Here is a 22,008-nt window from a genome sequence, read left to right as displayed (position 1 = left end):
AAAATTTAGTTAAAAATTGTTGGGATTGCGCCGCTCATTGGGGACTTTAATTGATTGGGTCAACTCAAAACTCTAATCAACAGTAACGCAACCAGGTCCCATTCAAAAAAGTCTTCTTGACAAATCCCAAGAACAAAAGGCTGTTTCGGACCCTAATCTCAAGACTTCAACCAAGAACTGTCTTTTGTTGTTTTTTTCAATTTGTTTATGGGGAAAGATTTGTTGTTTTTTGTTTTGGTAACCGGAACATGCCCCGATCCGAGTTCTTTGGATCCGAGTCGACACACCAAATCGAAGGGAAGTCGATAATTTCATACAGTTTTTTCGAGTGAGTCAGGATGTGCAGTGCAGTGAATACGAATCGAATCCCGATTAATGAAAAAATCAGCAACTTAAGTCCGACCCCTCAACCATTGCGTCATGCGCCCTCCGGCTGTTGTTTTTTGTTATACTGCTACTTAAAACGCAAGTTTGAAGAAGTTTTGTAACATCAAATTTGAACATGTCAATTACTATCATGGCTAACGCGCGTCTATTTGGCCCTTGGATATGGTCCATCAACTTGCATACAGGGGCAATTGACTTCCCATTACCTGCTTTTCTTTTCTCTATTGCAATATTCTGATTGGCTATCCATTTTTCAAGCACAGTATTTTAATGGCTTTGCCTGTGTTGGTTATTCAATTAAAATCAACTCCTCCTCTTGATGTTCACACTTGCAAATTTTAAATTCTAAAGATGTACTTTTCGATGACTAGTTCCTTGTTTCTTTTTTGGATAGAGTACTTTATAATATTGTGCCAAAACTGGTAATGGGTTACCTTTTCTTTTCCGTTTTATTTTCAATTTTGTCATTTCTTGTTTGATCCTCAAACAGATCAAAAAGAAAAAAAAAAACAGTTTACGGTTAGACGGGACCTGAGGAATGAATAATATTAAGTAGTAGTTGTCAAATATGATAGTAGCCATGCATGAATTGACTTAAGAAGAACATTGATGTAATACTGATTTACGATACATGCACGTATAGACTAATAACTTAGTTCAGAATCTGTTTTTAATTTTTCAAATATTTTGTATCTGTTAAATTACAAATCTACAATTTTAGTGCATGTTTTATCTGTCATTAAAGCAACAATATATATCAATCGTGCTGGACAATTTCCAGCAATCCGTCAATGAAATATGTTTTGTTATTAAAAAAAAATAGAATAACTTAGTTCAAAATATTAATAAGGGTTAGAAGGTGTCATAAATGTAAATGACATACAATTGCATATTTGGAAATTTTCACGAGAATAATTAAGCACTTTCCTTGGTTTTACTGCCAAATCTTCGTCGTTTATTTGCTATGGATAATCATAATCTCTACTTTTAGTAAATAGTAGACTTATAAGTAAACAAAATCATCCCGAAAAGCAAAAGAAATAACTCTTCATGATTCATGCGCTCCGTTAATTTATTTCGTCAAACACATAATTGATCTTATTGCCAAATCGGAGATCCTACCATTGATTGCCCCACTCCCAAAAAAAAAAAAAAAAAAAAAAAGATCCTACCATTGATATCATAACCATATCAATGATTTTAACCTGATTTTGACTACAGAAATGCGATATTAAATAGGAAAAAAATAAGTTATTTTGTGGATATGCAATTGTTATAAAATTAAAAGGGGCATTTTTTTAAACGAGTGTACAGACGACATAATATACCTAAATTACATTCAACTTATCATGTGGATACAAAACTGACAATTATTACCATATCACATATTTATATAGTTTTTTATTTAATTTTACTTAAAATCAACATCTAATCTCCATCATAATGGTGTCCATGAGGCATAGATAGGACCCCAAATAGAAAGGATAAATTTCTTAATTAACTCATGAACCCTTATTATCGACAAATTATTAATTGGTTAGATTATGCATCAAGATTTAATCAATTATGGAATTTTCTCACTTTTATGGGATCGAATGGAAAACTAATCGGAGTCATGGACCATAGTACAATCGTAAAACCTTGTTTGGAAAGAAAAATTGCTATATTTCCAGTGAATGCATATTCTAATTATTTTTTTATTTTATATATATCAAATATCTACAGTAATTTTTCTAAAAAAAATTTAGAAAAATGCAATCCAAATATTACCTAAATTTTTTGCATTAAAGTATGGCATGACTACTCTCTTTATTTAAAAGGTAAAAAGAAAAACTATAGTGGGCCCCTGCAGTCGCACGAAACACATTTTTTGGGTGCCAAAAAAATTAATTCTGTAGTGCGATGGTAGATGGAAACCGCACTTCGTTTTCACAAATCAACCCATTCCTTTCCCCGAAATTACGAATCCTGCCCCTCCAATTTCCCCGATCCCACATCTTTCCCCACCGCTATAAATGCTCAAAGGCCTAAAACCGTCAATGCGCGCTACTAGTCTTTCGAGAAATACGGAAAAAATATATATAGAGAGATACATATAGAGAGAATCTCTCCCCCTCTCTCTTTTTTTTTTTAAATTTTTTTTTTTTGTTGGGGTTAGTTTAGTAGTAGTATAACTTTTGTAGGGAGAGAAAGTGCAGTGCGGTGTCTCTAAGTTTTGTTGTTTTTTTCCATCAAATAAAGCGACCCGTGGACGCTTTCGAGCTCTGATGCGTGTAAGCTGCTGACAATAAAAATGGCGAGATCACGCTGCTGTAAATGGCGAAATTTCTCGTTGTTAGCTCAATTTTTATCTTCAATTTCAGTTTCATCGCTATATAAACCCTAGCCGGAGGTGAATTCGTTCCCGTATCTCTCCTTTCGGAACGAATGATATAATATATATTCACCGAAAAAGTTCCCTTAATTTGCATTTTTAAGGTATATCGCTGTTATGATCATCTGTATTACTGCATTATGTTTGTGATTTTGATAGTATTTTTTTGGTTGAGTTGTGAGGAATATTGTGAATGCTTTTTTTTTTCTCCTTTTCTTTTGGAAATTTTTTTTCCGTTTGCATGTGGACTTTTTTACGGAGATCGTGGAATTTTCTATTTGGTAGGAAAAATGGCGGTGGAGGTGGCGAAGGTGATGTATTTAAAGGTGGTGGACGATGACGCGGAGGTGAAGAAGAAAACGGAGGACGGTAAACGTTCTTCGTATCGGTATACGCGGTCGATTTTGCAGAGCACTCTGCAACTCATGGGATGCAAGTCTAGACATGCTTTCAAGGTTTAATCTTTTGCTTTTTTTCTCTTTTTTCTGAATTTGCTTTTTGTGGATTGTGATTTTTATTTTGTTTTATTCTCTATTTTCCGATTTCGTTGTACGTCTCATTGCAGCTTCGTGATCCGCTTATAGTAGGTAAAATTTGACTTGTTGCATGCAAGATTATCTGTCTGAAAACGGTTATGATCTGTATGATCGGTTCGTGGGGTTCGTTTATTTTCCCAATTTGTCAGTGCTGACAGTGGACTCTTCCTTAACTTGAGTCGGTGGTATTGGAGTTGTCGTTATTTATCCCAGCTGTCTTCTCGACTGGTTTTTGCTATGTTTTGTCTGAAATGCCTAGAAGGCACACATCGGTGCTGGGGCTAGACACATCTACTGAGGACTAGCAATATCGAAAATATTTAATTTACTTATTTCAATTGCTTGGTGATGTTAAGCATTTTGCGCTTCCATAGAAACATCTATTGAGGATTTATGGGGCAAGATATAAATCAAACCCAATGGATCTAATTAAGTTGTAGCTTGTCAATGCATGAAGTTAATCATGTTTGGTAATGCTGATGGTTGAAGCTTTGTCTTAGCATAATATTTGTGTAAAATCTTGCACCCTTTGATTGTATATTCTTTGTATTGTGAAGTTTGAGGTGCTACCTAGTTGTTTTTCTTATAGCAAACCTAATGTGTAAAGACTCCACCATTATGAGGTTTGGTGTGCCTATGGTGTATTTTATGTTACCCTAGCAAGGCAGCAAATTGTCTGTCAGTTCATGGATTAAATTTAGGTAGTTTATTTAGTGCAATGATCTATCTGGTTATATGCATACGGTAAGTGTTTATGTTTTGTCCATCAATTTCCTGGCGTGCCTTGTCCTCCACGTTTTGAGCGAGGCTTTTATGAGTTAAAAGCATTTATCAGGACCTTCTGATGCACTGCTTCAAGCTTGCCATGTTGATATGGACAGTCTTATGGTTGAAACTGATTATTAGAGTTTCTTTTTCATTTATTAAGGGATTCTGCATATTCTATCCACTTTTAACTTGTGGTTTTGCTTAATTCTATTTATGCTTTACTGAGTTTATATTTTTCTTCTGTGATCAGATTAGTCAACGTGCTTTTGAGATGATTAGAGGTGGGTGTTTTGGTGAGAATTTAGGTACATGTGTTACAGAGATTTCAGGATTGGGTGATTCAAAGGTACACTCTCAGAAGGAGTTTGATATCTACAGTGGGATTTTGGATAATGCAAGTGGAGTTACCCATACTGTTCTAAAGGATGATGATAATAATGGCCAACCATTTGAATTGTACAAAAAGCGCACAACCATAGTTATTAAAAGAAAGATTTTTCTAGATGTTGTCTGCGATGCTCTTGCAGAGTACAAATATGTGGGTCTAAATCAGAGGGCTGATCTGGCATTAGCTTGCAGGTATACTTTGCTTCCCATGCTCAATTGAGACAATTGTGTAGTAAAAGTAGATGGAGTTTTTGTATGGGATGAAAAGAACATCTTTTATTAGATAGCACATTGTATATTTGCTTAAGCTTGCCTGCAATTTGCTTGATGTATTGTGTTCTTCCTTCTTTTGAGGCATCATTTTATACACGGTTAGCAATTAAAATTAAGATAAAGTTACATGTCTACCTCTAAACAGTTAACATCTTTAGTTAATCATGCAATTCAAGCAATCTACTTCTATATATTGATTGCACTAAGTTCCTGTTTATCAATGCTGCACCTTTATATTCTTTGCATTAGCCTGTCATTGAGTACCTTCTTGTCTGTCATAACTGTCTCTCTAACTAGCAATTTGTGGATACAGAATCCGAGAAAAAAAGGAATCTGTTACAGTGTTATTGTGTGGCACTAGTGGATGTGGCAAATCTACTTTGTCTGCTTTACTGGTATGTATCTCCTTTTCTAACCTATACTTGCATGTCTAGTGTTGACATCCTTGACACATTTTAGTTCCATGCCTTTTCTGTTCTGCAATGGGGGTAGTTTTATGTGGAGTTTGCATGTTTTTGTGTTCCTAGTTCTTTCAAAAGGTTCAAAAGGTTTTCACAATTAATGATATCTCCACAATCTATTATACCACATCTCATATTGGATATTGTGGATTTGTTTCTCACCTTTATTTGGGAGCGTCCATATTTTGGCTGTTTTTGTTTATTTTATTTTCATTGTTTCTTTATTAGTCGGTCTTGTTGTGACATCTGAAAATTGATACCTGTTGCTCATATGTATTTTATGTAGGATTGTGTTAACAAATTTAATATGCTTCAAGGGGTTGTACTGGAGCGCTGTCACCTGTTAGAGTTTCTGAATGTAGACATAGTTACTTAGGCTTTTGTTGCAGTTGCAATATGATGTTTTACTGGTACAGACCATGCTGTTTTTCCAACTAAGAAAACTTTTGACTTACATTCTTTATAATCATTTCTGCAGGCTAGCAGGTTGGGAATCACAACAGTAATTTCTACTGACTCTATTAGGCATATGATGAGGAGTTTCGTAAGTGAACAGGAAAACCCTCTGCTTTGGGCTTCTACTTACCATGCTGGCGAACACTTAGATCGAGAAGCTATTGCTGAAGCAACAGCTAAGAAGAAAGCGAAAAACTCAGCTGGTATTTTAACCCCTCCATTATCAAAGGATGATGCAGTTGATGGGCCTGCTGTAAAAAAATCAACACTTGAGGGGAATTCTGGCATGGTTGACTTTATCAGTCCAAAGCAGATGGCAATTCAAGGATTCAAGGCCCAAAGTGAGATGGTCATTGATAGCCTAGATCGCCTTATCACTACATGGGAAGAGAGGAAAGAATCTGTAGTGGTTGAGGGTGTTCACTTAAGCCTTAATTTTGTGGTAAATTGCTTTTTCTTGCATGAATATTCGATTGCTTTCCTCCTCTTGTCAACGTCACTGCAACTTAATTTTGTCATGCAGATGGGGCTTATGAAGAAACATCCTTCAATCATACCTTTCATGATTTACATTTCAAATGAGGAGAAGCACCTGGAACGATTTGCAGTCCGGGCAAAGTACATGACACTGGATCCTGCAAAGAACAAGTATGTTAAGTATATCCGGAATATCAGAACAATCCAAGAGTATCTGTGCAACCGAGCAGACAAGCATTTGGTGCCTAAGATAAATAATACCAATGTTGACAAAAGTGTTGCAGCCATTCATGCAACGGTTTTCAGTTGTCTAAGAAGGCGTGAGGCAGGAGAGCAGCTTTATGATCCAGTTACAAATACAGTTGCTATTGTTGCTGAGGAGTACAAAAATCAGTGTGCTGCCAATTCCTTGAGTTCTAAAGGAATGTTTCAATTGATTCAGCGCAAAGGTTCTTCTAGGCATCTGATGGCTCTCCTCAATAATGATGGATCCGTGGCAAAGGCTTGGCCGGTTAACTTAAGAGATGAGAATGGAAAGCCCGTGCTGGCTATGTATGGGCCTTTGCAGATTGGCAGGGCTGAACCAGTTAATCTGCAGTTTGGCCACTTCGGCATCAGTGCATGGCATAGTGATACTGGTGCCACTAGTCGTGCCAGCAGTGTGGATGAGTCTAGGGGTGAACTGACTGACACTGGTAGCAGATATCATTCTTCCTGCTGCAGCTCACCGAGGTTCTCTGAGGGACCTGCAAAGGAGGTCAGTTCGTGTCCATTTCAAACATGTGATTAATTTTTCATTTGGGAAGCTAAATATTATTAAGACAGTTATAATTGAGTGGTAATTTTTTTTGCTTCATTGTCTGTTATTGCATATTCTCCTCCCAACTGTTGTCCACTGGGGCTCTTGTTTTGGCAAGTCTTCCATTTATATCTGTTGGTAGATTCTAATATTTGTTGGGTTTTTACCTCTTCTTTCAGCTTAAGGAGGAAGAATCCGTGCATGGTAGTGATGAAGAAGTTGATGAGTCACCTGAAGCAGGAAGCGATGAGGATCTCAGTGATGGCGAGAAAGTGAATCATGAAGAGGTATGGATACTTGTATTTTGTTTCTGCTGTAAGCAATTTTAAGCTAAGTACAGATTGTCTAAAATCTCATCAGTGTATGTAGGGCAAATATCTAGGACGTTATGCTGTAGCCTCTCGACTTTTTTAAGTGTAAAAATGGTAAACCCAAAGTAGAAGGAAATGTCTTTTACTAGTCATGACCCGATAGTGATGCTAACAACTATATGCCTATGGTATAGAGCTGAAGTTTGTTTTCTAATCCATTGTTAACTTTCGCAGATGGAAGGCTCTGTAGATGAGGGGTCAACCAAGACAGACGAGGAGTATGATGACCTTGCCATGCAAGATATCCAGCAGACTGGTTATTTGTCTGATGATGATGATGAAACGCTCTTTAAAAAGCAAGGGTCGAAAACGAATGTGATGGATAATTCAGGAAATCAACCAACCAAAGGAGCTAACAACAATCTGCTTGAAGAGAAATACAAACAAAATCTCTCTCTTTTCTTGAGAGATGAGGGTGAACGTCCGTTGGAGCCACCTGCACGATCATATTCGTCTCTCTTCAGGGAAAAGAATGAGAGGAAAGTGCCAGCTTCTGGTAATGTAAAAATAAGGAAACGGTCACTGAGTATACCGGCTACCCTTTCAGGATCACTACTGCGATAATGTTGTGGGTTTTTCCAATTTTCCTGTTAATGGATCAAAAACTCGTTTTCTTGTAGTAGTAGTTTAGTCTTTTTGTTCTCTTCAACCTCTACGAGGTGACAAATAGCCTCTAATTTTTGTATAGAGATTTGCACATAAACTCTTTGTTCGAGGGGATGTATCGAGTCTTGTTATATACCTGAGCTTCTTCGATATATTTATATCAGAGAAAGCTTCTTTCATTCTTCATCGTCTTTTGTGGGAAGTGGGGGAAAGCCAAAGGAGATTCTTCATCCTGGGCTGTATCTCAAAAGAACTAGTGGATGTAAAAGATGACGAGAATCTCAAAAGTCATAATCGTTATATTATATTACAGTGAGTTACAATAAATTAATATTAGATGTAGAGATGACGAGAAAACTGTCGAGAATGAACCTTTGTTTTTGTGTGTCAGTGAAACTACATAGCTGCTGGTTGAAGAGACAACAAAAAAGCCAGATATTAAAAAAATTTTCGTAGAGAATATAAACTAGAGTCAGAGACAAAATAGCGCTACAAGCGAGCTCCACGCAGCATTTGGCGATCGGTATCAGTCAAGAGAAGTACAAAAGGGCTGACGGGTAGGAACGGTCATCAGATGGACGTGAGCTGTTCACGGCCAAGATTTGATAAAAAAAAAATTGTACGGTTTATATCACTTCTTGTATTTCATTTTTAACAACATATGTGGAATTCACAAAAATTTATTCTAAAGTTACACATTGTACATGCAACCGTTCCTGCCCGTGGTCCAGTACAAAAGGGAGATTCAAGACAACAAAATACACTAACAAATGGGGAAGGTAGGTTTGTTTACACGGTGTTTCATATGCAGCATAATCTGCCTGCTTCTTATATGTAATTAATAATTTAATACAACGTAACATTTAAAATATATATATATTTTAAGACATTCCAGTGTTTATCATGATTTATGCAAGGCTTCATGCATCGGTAAAGAAGGAAACAATGGGATAAACAGCAACAACAGCATGAACAGCATGGTCTTTGCAGAGTACGTTTTCTTTCTTTCTTTTTTTTTTTTTTTTGGTAAATAAGAATTTATTAATACCCAAGCAGAAAGCAACATACAAGGCAAGTCTGTAACATACAAGGCAAGTCTGCAACTTACAAATCGAACGTACACAATAATAATAATATACACACTTATTGATTCCAACAATAATCTAGTACCGCAGAAACTCTAGAACACATACCTGCAAATCATAGCTTACATTAGCTATATGATTTGCAGGTCCAGTTTACAATCATTTGATGAATAGTGCTGCAGAATTTCAAGGCAACTAGTACAACAGAATTTCAGACCACACAGATACACCTGCAGAGTACTTTTTGAAGCACGAAGGTAGCAAAATGAAAATGGCAATTGGCATTTTTTTGGTTCATCACTGGGCTGTTGTAAGTGCTTTTTGAGACTGAAAAACGAGTGAGACTGGCTAATGAGGAGCTGTGCGGTGGGAAGGGAAAGATCGAAGACACATTTTTAAAATTAATTTTTTATTTTACATATATCACATAAAAAAACGTGTTATAGTAGCTTTTGAAAAAAATTATCTGAAGTATTTACTATCCAAACACACTATACTAATATTATTGCTAATATTTTGTTTCAAGATGTAATAGGAGTTAGTTTACCCCAGCTGATTGCACGTGACATTATCAAAAAACCTCTATTGTGGTTTTTTCTAATATCACTTGGGACCTTTAAAGTTTTAAAAATATCACTTACCTCCCTTACTAATTGTAAAAAGACTACATTAAGCCTCACTTAATACATAATTCACATATCAAATAAATGGAATTCAAAATTTTTTTAAAAAAAATCATTTTCTTTTCTTTCTCCTTTCTCCATCTCTCTCTCTTACTCATTTTTTTTTTATGACTATCCGATTTTTTATTTGTAAATTATAGTAACTTAAATTTATTTATCTTTTACTTTTTGTGATTGTGATAGAGTGGGTATGATTTCTTTATTTATTTTGAATTGATTTTTATAATGAATCAATGCAATTTAAAATTTTGGACATGGGATAAAAAGAAGTTGGAGAAAAATATAAGGTTCATAAGAAATCAATTTTGAACATATAAAGTTAAATTGGTGCTAGTGTATTTCTTTGCAAATATAGTTTTTACTTTTCAAATTTATATTTTATGGACTATAGCACACTATGATGTGGTAATATTGCTAGAGATTGTTTTTTAAGTGATAATTTTCTTAGAGTAAATAAAGTGGTTTAGGAGTATTTTTGTTTAGCAAGCAAAGAGTAGTTTAGGGTTTTTCAAAATTTTGTTACATAAATATAAAAGTAAAGAAAATAAGTGATATTTTTAAAATTTTAGGAGTGCTAAATGATATTAAGGAAACCTCCTAGGGTTCTGATACTATCGACAATTGAGGGAGGAGATCAAGAAAGTGTGAAGCGTGAACAGGTTAATTAAACACAACACACAACAAACAAAATAGGTCAAAAGACAGCCATACCCCTCTCAAATCAAAAAATTCCCAAATTGCAAAGGGCACGAATTCGCTATTGTAGCTGCGGGGAACTCCCGCCTTTATTATTCTTCCCATTAGGTCATTCCACATTTTCAAAATTTTCCCAGTGAAAAGAACAGTTTGCCACTCTTAGTTTCTTGATCACCCTTAATATTAGTCGTATTCTTTCCTCCCTGTTCCCGTTTCCTAGGCAGAGAGTCGGAGAAGATGAAGTGAAAAAAATACAATCAAGTTATTCATTTTCACTACTTAAATCTTTATTTTATCTAATATTTTGTTGAAATTTCTTCCTTTTTGATACCCGATTTGTTGATTTTTTGTTTTAGGATTTCTTCATCTTGATCTTTTGGATTTCTTGTATCTTTTTCAGCTTTATTTTAATTAGATGAATAAATGTAAGGAGATGATTAGGTTCTTTTATTTCATTTTTCAACATTTGATGTGAGCTCGCTGGAAAAAAAATCTAGACACTTCTTCGACTTTTCTACTTTTTTTTTGGGGTTGTGTATGGCTATTATTATTGAATTTTGAGTGAATTTTATTGGTTCTTGAAATTAGGTCAAATTTATCAATTGTCTACAGAAGCAGCATATGTGTAGTGTATTATTTGTCCTGAAACCCAAAAAGGAGAAGCCGAAAGGTAGAGATAAGTATATTAGAGAGAAACTTGAATTCTGTATTTACATGAACCTATCGGCTTTTCCCCTTAACTTCCATATTTCAGTAATCAGTAAAACTACGATTTGAGGTGTTTTCCATGTCTATTAGTACTGCTGTTAGTTTCTTAGATTTCTCACGGGTCACAATTTTTCCACCTCCATGGATTACATAATACGAATGAAAGAAGCCTTTACATTATCATTGACTAATACATTTCGATTGAGTCGTGCTTCATGATCTCCTTGATTGTTCTAGGTTCAGTATTGCAGATTTCTACTGGTTTCACTGTTGTTACTAATTATTGTTCTATTTGGTTTAATGAGTAGAACAAAAGCGACGTTCTTTATGATATTCCTTGGTTTATTTTTACTAGTAGCTTTACAAATTTTTGTTTGTTTGCTAAGAATGTTCCTTGATTTTTCATTTGTTTGTTTGTTGCTTTTTTTTTTTCCCACCTGCTCAGCCATTTGGTTATGTGGTTAAGATTGTTAGTATAATTTGCCTTGTTTACTATTTCTCATTCAAGTGAAATACTTCCATCTAGTTATGAAATACATGACATACATGAGAATATGTACCTATCATTATGTGAGATGAAAACATTATACTGGGCATAAAAGTCGTCCATTTTGCCATGTTTGTAAAGAACGGCGCGAGGAATGGAACCTAAAGCTGATGGTGAGAAAAGAGGTAGAAACATTACTGAAGTATATATGTTTCTGTGGACTTTGATGATTTCCAGATGCAATTTGTAGAGGATGATGGTATTTTCAGCATATATAAGGCGAAGAAGAAGGATGCTAGTGAGGAATAAATGTTAAAGAAATTAAAAGCTACTAATGGGAAGCCTTTACCACACTTTGTGAGAAAGGAGGCTGAACTTCTGCATCACTTAGATAACCAAAGAATTATCGAGATGGTGGTTTTTAGGATTCGAAATCTGAAAGCTATGGAATATGGACCGATTACACGGGGAGTATAATTTGAAAAGTTTCATGGAGAAGAATGAAAGGCACTTCCCCGAAAACAAAGTCAGATTTTTTATGGGCCAACTGCTAGAGGGAGGTATATGTGCCTCCACAGTAGAAGCATTGCACGCCATGATTTGAAGACCATAGTTCGCTGTTTGATGGCAAAGAAATTAAAATTTCTGAATTCTCCTCTGCCCATCCAAGAAAAGCATGGCCTCCTATGTCGTTGCATTAGCAGCCTTCCTCGTTGATACATTCACCTTATTCGTAAGCAAATTGTTGCAAATTATAGAGATAGGATTTAATAACTTCTCTTGAAATGATCATGATACTATAGCAATATCTTGTTCTTTTCTGAGTTTCTTTAAGGGCTTTTGGATGATAACTCAATTTCTACGAATATGGCCATGTGGTCGATCGGCTGCATTTTTGGCTGAGATCTTAGCCGGGGAGTAGCTATTTTCTAGGGATACAGATGAAACTATACTTCATAAGATAATTTAGGTACTTTCCATACTGTTCATAGTCGATGCATGTTGAAATTTGTAATAGATTCTTATTTAGGTACTTTCTATTTCATTTTGCAAATTTGTGAGATCCTTGTGTCACGGGTTGGTTAAAAATCCTTATTAACACGACACTAACAAGTTTCAAAACTTAAGTAATGAATGATTGTTAGTTCAGTCTAACACTCAAATGCGTGGTTGTGCAGAAGCGAAAAAAGTAATCAAAGAAGAGAAAGGTTAAAGATTAAGGAAAATTCTTATATCGCACTTAAAGAGTTATACAATGTGTTCACAAATGGAGGAATGCTAGCCAAAAAGTCTTTATATAACTCTAGAAACTTTTACATACTAATTCTCTACACTTGGTTCTAAAACATTCTATACAAAATTTAATACCAGTAATGCCCAATTTAAGTTTAATTTTTTTTAATATTAGTTAATTCAAATAAGAAGTAATGTATTAAGCACCGCGGGTCGGGGAAGTATGCGATTGGATAGAAAATGCAGAAATACAATGGTACAAGAGGTGAAAGTTGTAGCATAATATATGAAAAAAATATAATCTGCAAAAGTAGGCGGAATTAACAGGTACACAATTTGATATTGGGTGAAAATTTGACAAATTTTTTGAACTTTGTTATATTAGGTGCTGTATAAATATTTTATAAAGTAACCTTACATGTTCTAATTGTTGTTAATATAATAATGGATATAAATACCATTGGTGCAGTTTATTTTTGCAGAATAATTGTACAGAGTTTAAAACACAAGGATACATATGACTTGGTGAGCGGATTGAATGTGTGCCAAATACAATATAAAGCACTGTAGTGCTTAAAATGTTTTAACATTGGATGAGTAGTAAACTATTAAAATTTGTAAATTTAAAAGAAGAATATAATGTATTTGGTTGTGAGCTAATAAATCTACACTAATTTTCATGAAAGTGATATTTGGTTGCAACCAATTGCTTGTGAAAGGAACAAAGAATATTAAGAACAGAGAGCTATAATTTGAGGTGCACTTGAGTGTGAAGTCAGGTTGAGAGAAGGAAACTAAGCACTTACAAAAGTTGAGTATCATTAAAAGTATGGTTATAGATATTATGGTATTTGCTAGGTTAGTAAGCATTTAGATATGTAATTAGAACCATAGTTATTAAACTCGATCCGACCCGGCGGTTGAACCGATTGACCTGGTGACCTGAGAATTAGATCGGGTCGAGTCTCTAATTTGACCGGACAAGTAATTGATCCGGTGTTTCAATCGAGACCCGTCCAATTTTTCAATTGATCCGATTTACACTTTTTTTTTTAATTGTGGGTTTTTGTTTTTGAAACAAAATGTATAGGAGTATATGCCTTTGATAAGATTTATAAATTGGATCATATATATATATATAGACTTTACCACTTGCTTAGTTTTTATTTGATAACTAAATATTTTTTTAATAAACTTATTTATTTTTTTATTATACAAGTAATCCCTTTAACTTTTAAATCGACAATATTTGATTAGTTAGAAAATTACTTTATTTTAAAATAAAATAATAATGCTATATTTTTTAAAACAAGCAATATAAATTTTGTTTTATACTTGACTATATTATTTATTTATTTAAAAGTACGATAAAATGAAATTAAATCTTCTATTAATGTCTATGCATTTATTATATATCTTTCTAAGTATAATAATTAATATCTAGAAGCACTTTATTATATTTTTTATATATATTAAAACTATTATTTTTTATTTATAAATATTGAATTAATACTCACCAGTGATTCGGTGATCCAATCCCTCTGTCGAGCTCCTTACCGAACATTAGAGCATATGGAACAATTTATGCCATGCTTTGATATGAAAAACAATCAGAACGACGACGTTTAAACTACCGGCTTTATTTCGACAACCGCCTCAGGTAACCTTTATTAATAAGAGGGTCTAGCTCCAATTTCTTGCCCTCTATAGCCAATTCCCAAATGGGCCGACCGTCGTCCGCTGTAGAAATCCCCCATGAACGGCGTCGTAGCGGTAGAGAATATTCCCCGGACCGCTACGTTTTCGAAGATTCATGGCCTCGCCATCGTACCCGCAATCGCAGCCCCAGCCCTAGCCGAAGCCGCAGCAGAAGTTTTAGCCGGAGCCGTAGTCGTAGTCGGAGCCCAATCTACAACCAGTACTCAAAGCACGACAGGCGCCGTGACCTACGAGCCTCTCCGGATTATTCCTACCCTACCAGAAGCCCTAGGTCTGAAACCCTAAAGTTGGAGAAGAAATACAACAACTACAGCGATACCCGGAAGAATTCCTACCTCGATCGCGATTATAGGAACGGGCGGTATGCGGAGTCGGAATCTGACGAGGAGCTGAGAGGCTTGAGCTTCGAAGACTACAGGAGCCTCAAGCGCCAGAAATTGAGAAAGATGCTGAAGAATTGTATTTGGAATTGTACTCCTAGTCCTCCCAGGAATCCGAACGATCCTGAGGAGGATGAAATCGCGGAAAACAGCGAAGTGGAAAAGGAACTTAGCGAGAAAGATGCAAAAAATCGGGATATTTTGAAATCGGATGCTAAAAGCGAGTCTGAATCTGAGTCAGCATCGGGGTCTACTGACTCTGAATCGGATGATTCGAGGTCCAAGAGGAAGGAGAAGGGGAAGGGGAAGAAATCGAGTTCTAGGCGTAAGAGTAGGAGCTCAAAGTCGGTTTCTGAGACTGAGAGTGAATCAGATGAGTCTAGTGAAGGCTCAGAAGAAGATCATCGTACGAGGGGAAGGAGGAAATCTTCTAGCAGAAATCAGACTAGGCGAAAGAAGAGCAGCAGGAGAAGTAGGAGGAGGAGGAGTAGTAGGAGGAGAAGTTACTCAGATGAAAGTGAAAGCGAAGATGAGAGTGGAAGTGAGGATTCTGATGCTAGTCTATCATCAGGAGATCGGGTGAAGTCTAAAAAGCAGAAGAGCTCTTCCTCTTCCAGGTCCAAACATAACAAGGAGAAGCAGAGGAAAAGTCATTCAGATGAAAGCGAAAGCGAAGATGAGAGTGGGAGTGAGGATTCTGATGCTAGTCCATCATCAGGAGATCGTGTGAAGTCTACAAAGCAGAAGAGCGCAATGTCCAAACGTAGCAAGAAGAAGAGGAAAACAGAATCCGATGACGAGGCCTCATTATCAGAGAAGAGTTCTGATTCTGCAATTGATGCTAAGAGTAAACCTAAGCCTGCAGAGGAAAAGGCGATGTTGAATGAAGTTGATAGTGAGGTGCTTCAGTTTAAGGAGCTTATTGAGTCGAGGAAGAGAGCTGCATTAGAGAATGAGCCAGTGGTTGGGCCGATGCCGTTGCCAAGGGCTGAAGGGCATATTAGTTATGGTGGGGCACTTAGGCCAGGTGAAGGTGATGCCATTGCACAGTATGTTCAGCAGGGGAAGCGTATCCCACGAAGAGGTGAAGTGGGTTTATCAGCTGAGGAGATTCAGAAGTTTGAGACTCTTGGATATGTGATGAGTGGTAGTAGGCATCAGAGGATGAATGCTATTCGTATTAGAAAGGAAAACCAGGTTTATAGTGCTGAGGACAAGCGTGCATTGGCCATGTTTAACTATGAGGAGAAGTCCAAGCGTGAACAGAAGGTTATGTCTGATCTACAGCGTCTGGTGCAGCGCCACATTGGGCAGGATGCTGGTCCATCTCACGATCCTTTTGGCGGGAGGTCCACTGAGGGGGCTGAAGCTTGATTCGAATGTATGATGTTTTATCTATCTCATTGAACTAAACTCTAGTCTTGGCTTCGTCTTCCTTTCCTTTTATTATGTTTGCTTGGATTTGAAATAATGAGTTGTTTTTGGTACTTACCTGGGCATCAGAGTTGTGGGATTGTCTTAATTTAGCACGTAATGTATACTTGTACCATTGTGGAAATTAAATTTTATCTATATATCAGTTACTTTGGTGCATTCATGCTAAACAAATATATGAATCCGTATTTACCATTGCGCCAAAATCCGGTGCTTTCATGCTTAAGGATAAAGATTAGGATGGTTGAATGTGTTTGAGAAGAAATTTGACAGTAGTGTACTCGCATCTAACCTCAAGATGCTACATACCTAAAGGTGCTAGCGGCTGGCTATTTAGCTTGACGTGTAGAAAGATGACTTTAACAACCATAATCTCAAACCATATTGTTGAGGTAAAAGCTTTAATGCATGCTTAAACAATTACATCACCGAAGTTTAAACTGATGGAAATGTCGCATTTACAGAGAGCAGAAAAACCAGCTGTAGGTTTTTGGTAGGTACTTTTAATTTGAGATATAGGATTAGAACACTGCTGCTATGGAGTTGAGTAACAGGAACTAAGCTATTAGACATTAACTACTCTACTCTTCACTAGTATAAAAAGGTTAATGAATCTATACAGAAGATTACGCTCATAAACGTGAGGTTAGCTTCCCTGAGCTGATGGAGAAGTCCAACGGGAAATTGGAAAAGGAAAAATGGACATATAATAATGTAATCGTTCCTTGACTACCATCTTAATTTCAAAAAGAATCATTAGATGACTTTTCATTCATCTCCAACTAAAACAAAGGCAGAATTCTCCGGCATTGGCGAGGAGTCTCTCTCCTTACAGACATTTTCTCGTACGGGTTAGGAGGTCTGGTAGAACCATCTTGGATGCTGCCCGCATTTTTACCCTCCCTCCGTGATCTTAGTTCGTTGACTATGGAGCTCCATCCTTCAGATGGCTGCCTCAGGCAGTGTTTATGGCGAGTAATCCCCTTAGCCATCTGTAAGATCCAAGCAAAATAAATCACGCATGAAGAGTGATAAAAATTGAGTAACAGATTCATAGAAAATCAACCTTGACTCTGGAATGACAAGATAATCTTTGCGTTGAATTCAAAAAGTGCTTCTTCAATATGAGAAATGGTAGAGATTCATTCCCTCGTACACAGAGTTTTGTAGGCTTGTGTTACTAGTTCCACCCATTTTCAACATTTGGGAGGTCCAACTACTCTCTTTTTATTTTCATTTTTTTACATGTTAGATCCTAGTATTCGATTGCCGAGGCAAAAGTTCAGGTTACAAGCTTACCTTCATTTTGTTGTACTTCTCACATTCCTTCATGGATACTTCGGAATGGACCACATTAGGGTCTCCAGTTGTGGCATCCCGAAGATCAGACATGACTTTCAAGTCAGGATTGCAAGGAAGAGATGCAACATGAAACTCTCCGTCACGAGGCTCGGAGAACCTGCAGAAGAAGAGCTGAATTCAGAATTAAAGGACCAGTAATATATTAAGGAATGATTAACTAACTGGTGGTGGTGATGTAAATGAATAGAAAACCAAAATTACAACAACATTTATACCCATGGGGACATTGGCATTCCGAGGATAGTGATTGGCGTCTGGAATGTTGTGATAACCTCTGCTTGCTTCTTTCAGATTGATGTGCCAGGCCATAAGTCATATTGGCATGGACGTAGTACTGTTTTGCTCTCATGAATGCTTGCATCCTTTTACGTACCATGTATCCTCTAAACAGGGCTTGTACCCTCACTAGCGATTTCAACGCCCTGCGAGCCCGCCTTGCCTGATTCGCAACAACTTCCCATTTGTCACAATGTATTCATAGTTACACATGAGAAACAGGAAAACATTACTACTACTACAATTACAACTCTGAATTGATTACCAAGTGACCGCGATACACGCTCTGAATCTTCATGGCAGCCGAGGTTTGGAGGTCCCTGGGTTCAGTGATGAGCCTTCTACACATTGCTACTGCAGCATCTGCGGTGGCAATGACAGCGTTAGCAGCTGCAACGGTGGAGGCTACCATTGCAATTGCCTCCTTGCATTGCTCAGCATTAAGAGATGATGGAGTAGTGGGCATATGGGAAGAAGTTTCTCTTCCTCTCAACCTTTCACCATCTCTTCTGCCATCACCAGATTTGGTACTGGAGATCATGGTGTTCTCTTCATTCTCCTTTTCCTTCTTGTTAAGCCCAAAACAGGGCTTCAACCAACTTGTTATTCTACCCATTTCCTATTCTCCAAAGCAACGACGTAAGATTATTATTATTTTTTTTTTGACTATGAGAGCTGGGAGGTTTGGGTTTCTGAAAAAGCAGAGGACAATGAGCGAAACACTGATGGATGATGGATGGGAATGTGGTTCTCAAGCCTCTTAAAATAGTGAAACTTGCAGTGATCACCGGCTCTGTCCCAACTCGTTTTCCGGACTGGAATGTTGCTAATATTTTGGGATTGCTAATTGATAATATCTTGGGATTGCTAATATTAGGGAATTTAAAAAATTTAAGCAGGAGGGGAAAAAAAATCATAGTTCGGACTAGAATGTTGCTAATATTTTGGGATTGATAATTTCCCACGTTATTAGGGAATTTAAACAGGAGGGGAAAAAAAAGAAACATTTGTTTTTCTCTTCGTCTTGAAACTTATCCAAATTTTCTGATTTCTTTTTTTTTTGGGGTCTAATATACTTACACTACACTTGTACTCCATAGGTGACTAACTATTATTCAAATTTTCTTGTTTACGCTAATCCTAGTAGTTGGACAAATAGTTACTTGTAAATCGTAAAGGAGTGACAGGTTGTTTAAAGTTCAAGCAAGTGAAGCTTGAAAATCAGTTTCATTCATACCATAATTTGCTGGACATTGATTTTAGGAAGCCTGTATACAAAGATAGGAAACAAAATAAAATCAAGAGAATTAAGAAAGCTTAAGGACTTGAAGTCATAGCTTTGATCAAACTCAACACACAAGAAATATCCCAGCACCCCCTTTATTTCACAGTGATAAGCGGACTCAAAGAGTGATAACAGCAAAGCTTACATTTGAAATTGGCACCTGGGTTTCATAAGGTAAGAGCACCCAGTTTCTTATGCAATACATTAGGCAGCAGCAATTTCAAGAAAAGCACACGTTATGGGCTCATGTAAGTGTTGCAAAAATTGCTCTTAAAGGGTGCAACTCTATCAACTTGGCGAGTAGCTTGAATAGGGGTGTCAACGAATCGAATCGAGCTCAAATAGTAGGCTGATCGAGTTCGAGTTCGACGAAGTGTCTAAAGCTCGCGATCGACGAATATCAATGTTGCATGCTCGAATTCGATTCGTAAGACAATCGTGAGGCTCGAGCTCGTGCTCGAAATTGCTCGAATTCGAACTCGAGCTCGAACTCGAGCTCTATTAAATACTGTGCCCGTTTATAAAAGGCTAAGCTGAACCAAACAATCTGCAATTCTCTTAGTAAGCAGAATTTGCTCTTTCAATCAGTCTTTTCATCTGTCATTTGGATTCGAAAATTCATGCATTCCCACGGAAATGTACAAAATCAAAAATTTCAAAATCCAAACTCATCCATATGATTGAGAGTTTGAGACAAACCAGTCTTAAAAATATCAATTTAAAGTCCAAAGCATCAAACTGTCAACACTTTTCAGCCGATATGCCAACCAATATCCAAATTCATCCGTATTTTAACATCAAAACTAACATCTAAATTCAGAGATAAGTCACACGACCAACATCCACCACGTCACACAAACAGAAAAAACAAAGACAAAGTGTCCATTCAAGTTAAAAAAGTGAAACAAATTTTGCAATTAAAGCACTAAAACAGTAGCATGTTGTCCATTCCACAATAATCCTTTCCAGCTTTTGCTTATGGATTCCAAATTTTCAACTCCAGGCCCTACATAACATAAATAATTTAAGTAGTTAAATAGTAGTGGTAAAATCTAAAATAAGATATTTGAAGAGGAATCGAAGTATTAAACACAAACAATGTACCTTTCCAATTATCACATTCAATTTATGGGAAGTAGAATCTCTTTTGCTGCCTTCACTTTCTGCAAAATAATAATAATAATAATGGAAGATGATCTACTTGGCACATGAAATCAGAACTGTATAGTTTCTCAATGAAATCAGAACTGTATAGTTTGCAATGATACAAACTTGGCACAGTTCTAATACTATGCGACCAGAATACTTTCATACTCATTGTCAGCAGTACCCTTCAATTCTTCATACAGGTTTTCATTTTTTTTTCACTTCTTCAAAACTATAATGTACAATCCTCTTGCCACAGCTTATTAAATTGCTGAATTAATTGCAGCCTGTAGTTAGTTCATCCCAGTAGTTGAACATTTTTAACTAGTACAGCAAATTCCTATAATACAAGGAAATTCAATAATGAAGATAAAAAAAAGTTATACTTAACAAACCTGAAAATAATCAAGAGGGTTAAAAAAGAGCTATAGCAGGCATTGCACCAGTCATAGATCATTTTAAGTTGGTTTCTTTTCTTTTTCTTCCAAGAGTTAATAAAGATTGAGAATAAAATTAACACAAGTTGCATTTTGACTAATTCAGCACAATACAAGCGTAGCTTCGATTGTTACAGTTAGAACATAACCATTTTGCCTAACAGAGCATCTAAGGACAAAAGGGAACCTACATGTCGAACTACAAATTTACAGGAGCTATTAAACATGTGCTGTGGGTACATCATTTGCCATATTTGTATGAGCCCTTGTGTTAAACTTTCTGCGTTTAGGCTTGGGTTTTTATGGACCTTGTGCTATAACACTATCCCCAATATCAAGCGATGTCATACACTTTAAATGCACTTCAATAAAATTATTATTATTCTAGCCCACTGCCTTTATATGATTTAGGCAATTAGCATACTGGACTTACTAACCATTGCCCACAGATTACGGTAATAAGAATTTATCACACCACCATAAATTCGTTTACTTCTAAATATTTACTGAAATGAACAGATAATTTCCCATTTCTAACTTTCCTAAACAAGAAGTGAATCAGAATTTTTTTTTTTTTTTTTTTTTTTCAGAAAGCTACAAATTTTATAAGTGCGGAGTTTCTCACTTCGAGCTATTTCAGATAATTCTTTAACCATAGGCAGTCTCAACTCTCAATTAGTATTCATAAGGTAAAAGCTAAAATGCACGACAGCTCAGGTCACATTGAAGCAAACGAAAAAGAAAGTGTAGTTACTTAAGGATCACATCTTACCTGCTGCACGCCTGCACCTGCTTCCAAGATCCAAGCTTCCGCTCGCTGCACGGCTGCACCTGCCGCACAACCACTTCCAATCGGCGGATTATGACAACAGCAAAATGAAACGGCTGGTGTTAGCAACCCAAATGGGTTTGATTTCGAATTGGAATTAGGGATTGAGGTGAGGAATGGGGATTGAGGAATGGGGGTGAGGAAGCTCTCGATTCTGAAAGAAAGAAGACGGCGGACAAAGATTGAAGCTGCTTGACGGCTTGACCTAATTAGAGTATTAGACTCTAATATGTGAATTTTTTTTTTTTAGAATTATCTGAAAAGACAAGAATAGCCCTATTATATTTTGAATTTTAATAGGTAAAACATGTAATTAAGCTTACAACAATATATATCTAAGTAATTTTATAAAT

The 22,008-nt window shown here is 36.4% G+C and overlaps 2 protein-coding genes and 1 long non-coding RNA gene across 3 annotated transcripts; 2 read left to right on the top strand and 1 right to left on the bottom strand.

Annotated features, from left to right (window-relative positions):
• The first annotated feature begins 2,554 nt into the window (after positions 1 to 2,554).
• Positions 2,555 to 8,074, top strand: LOC113751808 (P-loop NTPase domain-containing protein LPA1 homolog 1). Its single transcript, XM_027295957.1, has 8 exons — positions 2,555 to 2,865; positions 3,047 to 3,216; positions 4,316 to 4,644; positions 5,039 to 5,120; positions 5,665 to 6,084; positions 6,166 to 6,876; positions 7,098 to 7,205; positions 7,464 to 8,074. Exons 2-8 carry the CDS (start codon positions 3,052 to 3,054, stop codon positions 7,851 to 7,853), a joined length of 2,205 nt encoding a protein of 734 aa, XP_027151758.1. The 5' UTR covers positions 2,555 to 2,865; positions 3,047 to 3,051; the 3' UTR covers positions 7,854 to 8,074.
• Positions 8,075 to 14,438: 6,364 nt separating this feature from the next.
• LOC113764038 (NKAP family protein CG6066-like) lies at positions 14,439 to 18,003 on the top strand. Its single transcript, XM_027308078.1, has 2 exons — positions 14,439 to 16,267; positions 17,663 to 18,003. Exon 1 carries the CDS (start codon positions 14,509 to 14,511, stop codon positions 16,258 to 16,260), a length of 1,752 nt encoding a protein of 583 aa, XP_027163879.1. The 5' UTR covers positions 14,439 to 14,508; the 3' UTR covers positions 16,261 to 16,267; positions 17,663 to 18,003.
• Positions 18,004 to 19,948: 1,945 nt separating this feature from the next.
• On the bottom strand, positions 19,949 to 21,927 carry LOC113751290. Its single transcript, XR_003464808.1, has 3 exons — positions 21,599 to 21,927; positions 20,348 to 20,406; positions 19,949 to 20,249 (listed from the first exon to the last, which is right to left on the bottom strand). It is a non-coding gene; the product is annotated as an uncharacterized LOC113751290 (long non-coding RNA).
• Positions 21,928 to 22,008: the final 81 nt, after the last annotated feature.

This window comes from Coffea eugenioides, chromosome 1, assembly GCF_003713205.1.
Source record: "Coffea eugenioides isolate CCC68of chromosome 1, Ceug_1.0, whole genome shotgun sequence".
NCBI lineage: Eukaryota > Viridiplantae > Streptophyta > Magnoliopsida > Gentianales > Rubiaceae > Coffea > Coffea eugenioides.
Note: the sequence above shows the minus strand (reverse complement) of the source record. Positions and strands in the feature narration are given on the sequence as shown.

What these genes read in the sequence shown, in the direction of transcription:
- LOC113764038 (XM_027308078.1), top strand. Translation starts at nt 14,509, where the DNA reads ATGGGCCGACCGTCGTCCGCTGTAGAAATCCCCCATGAACGGCGTCGT.
- LOC113751808 (XM_027295957.1), top strand. Translation starts at nt 3,052, where the DNA reads ATGGCGGTGGAGGTGGCGAAGGTGATGTATTTAAAGGTGGTGGACGAT. An exon ending in CTACTTTGTCTGCTTTACTG is followed by an intron (nt 5,121 to 5,664) that starts GTATGTATCTCC and finishes TCATTTCTGCAG; the next exon opens with GCTAGCAGGTTGGGAATCAC. An exon ending in CTGAGGGACCTGCAAAGGAG is followed by an intron (nt 6,877 to 7,097) that starts GTCAGTTCGTGT and finishes CTCTTCTTTCAG; the next exon opens with CTTAAGGAGGAAGAATCCGT.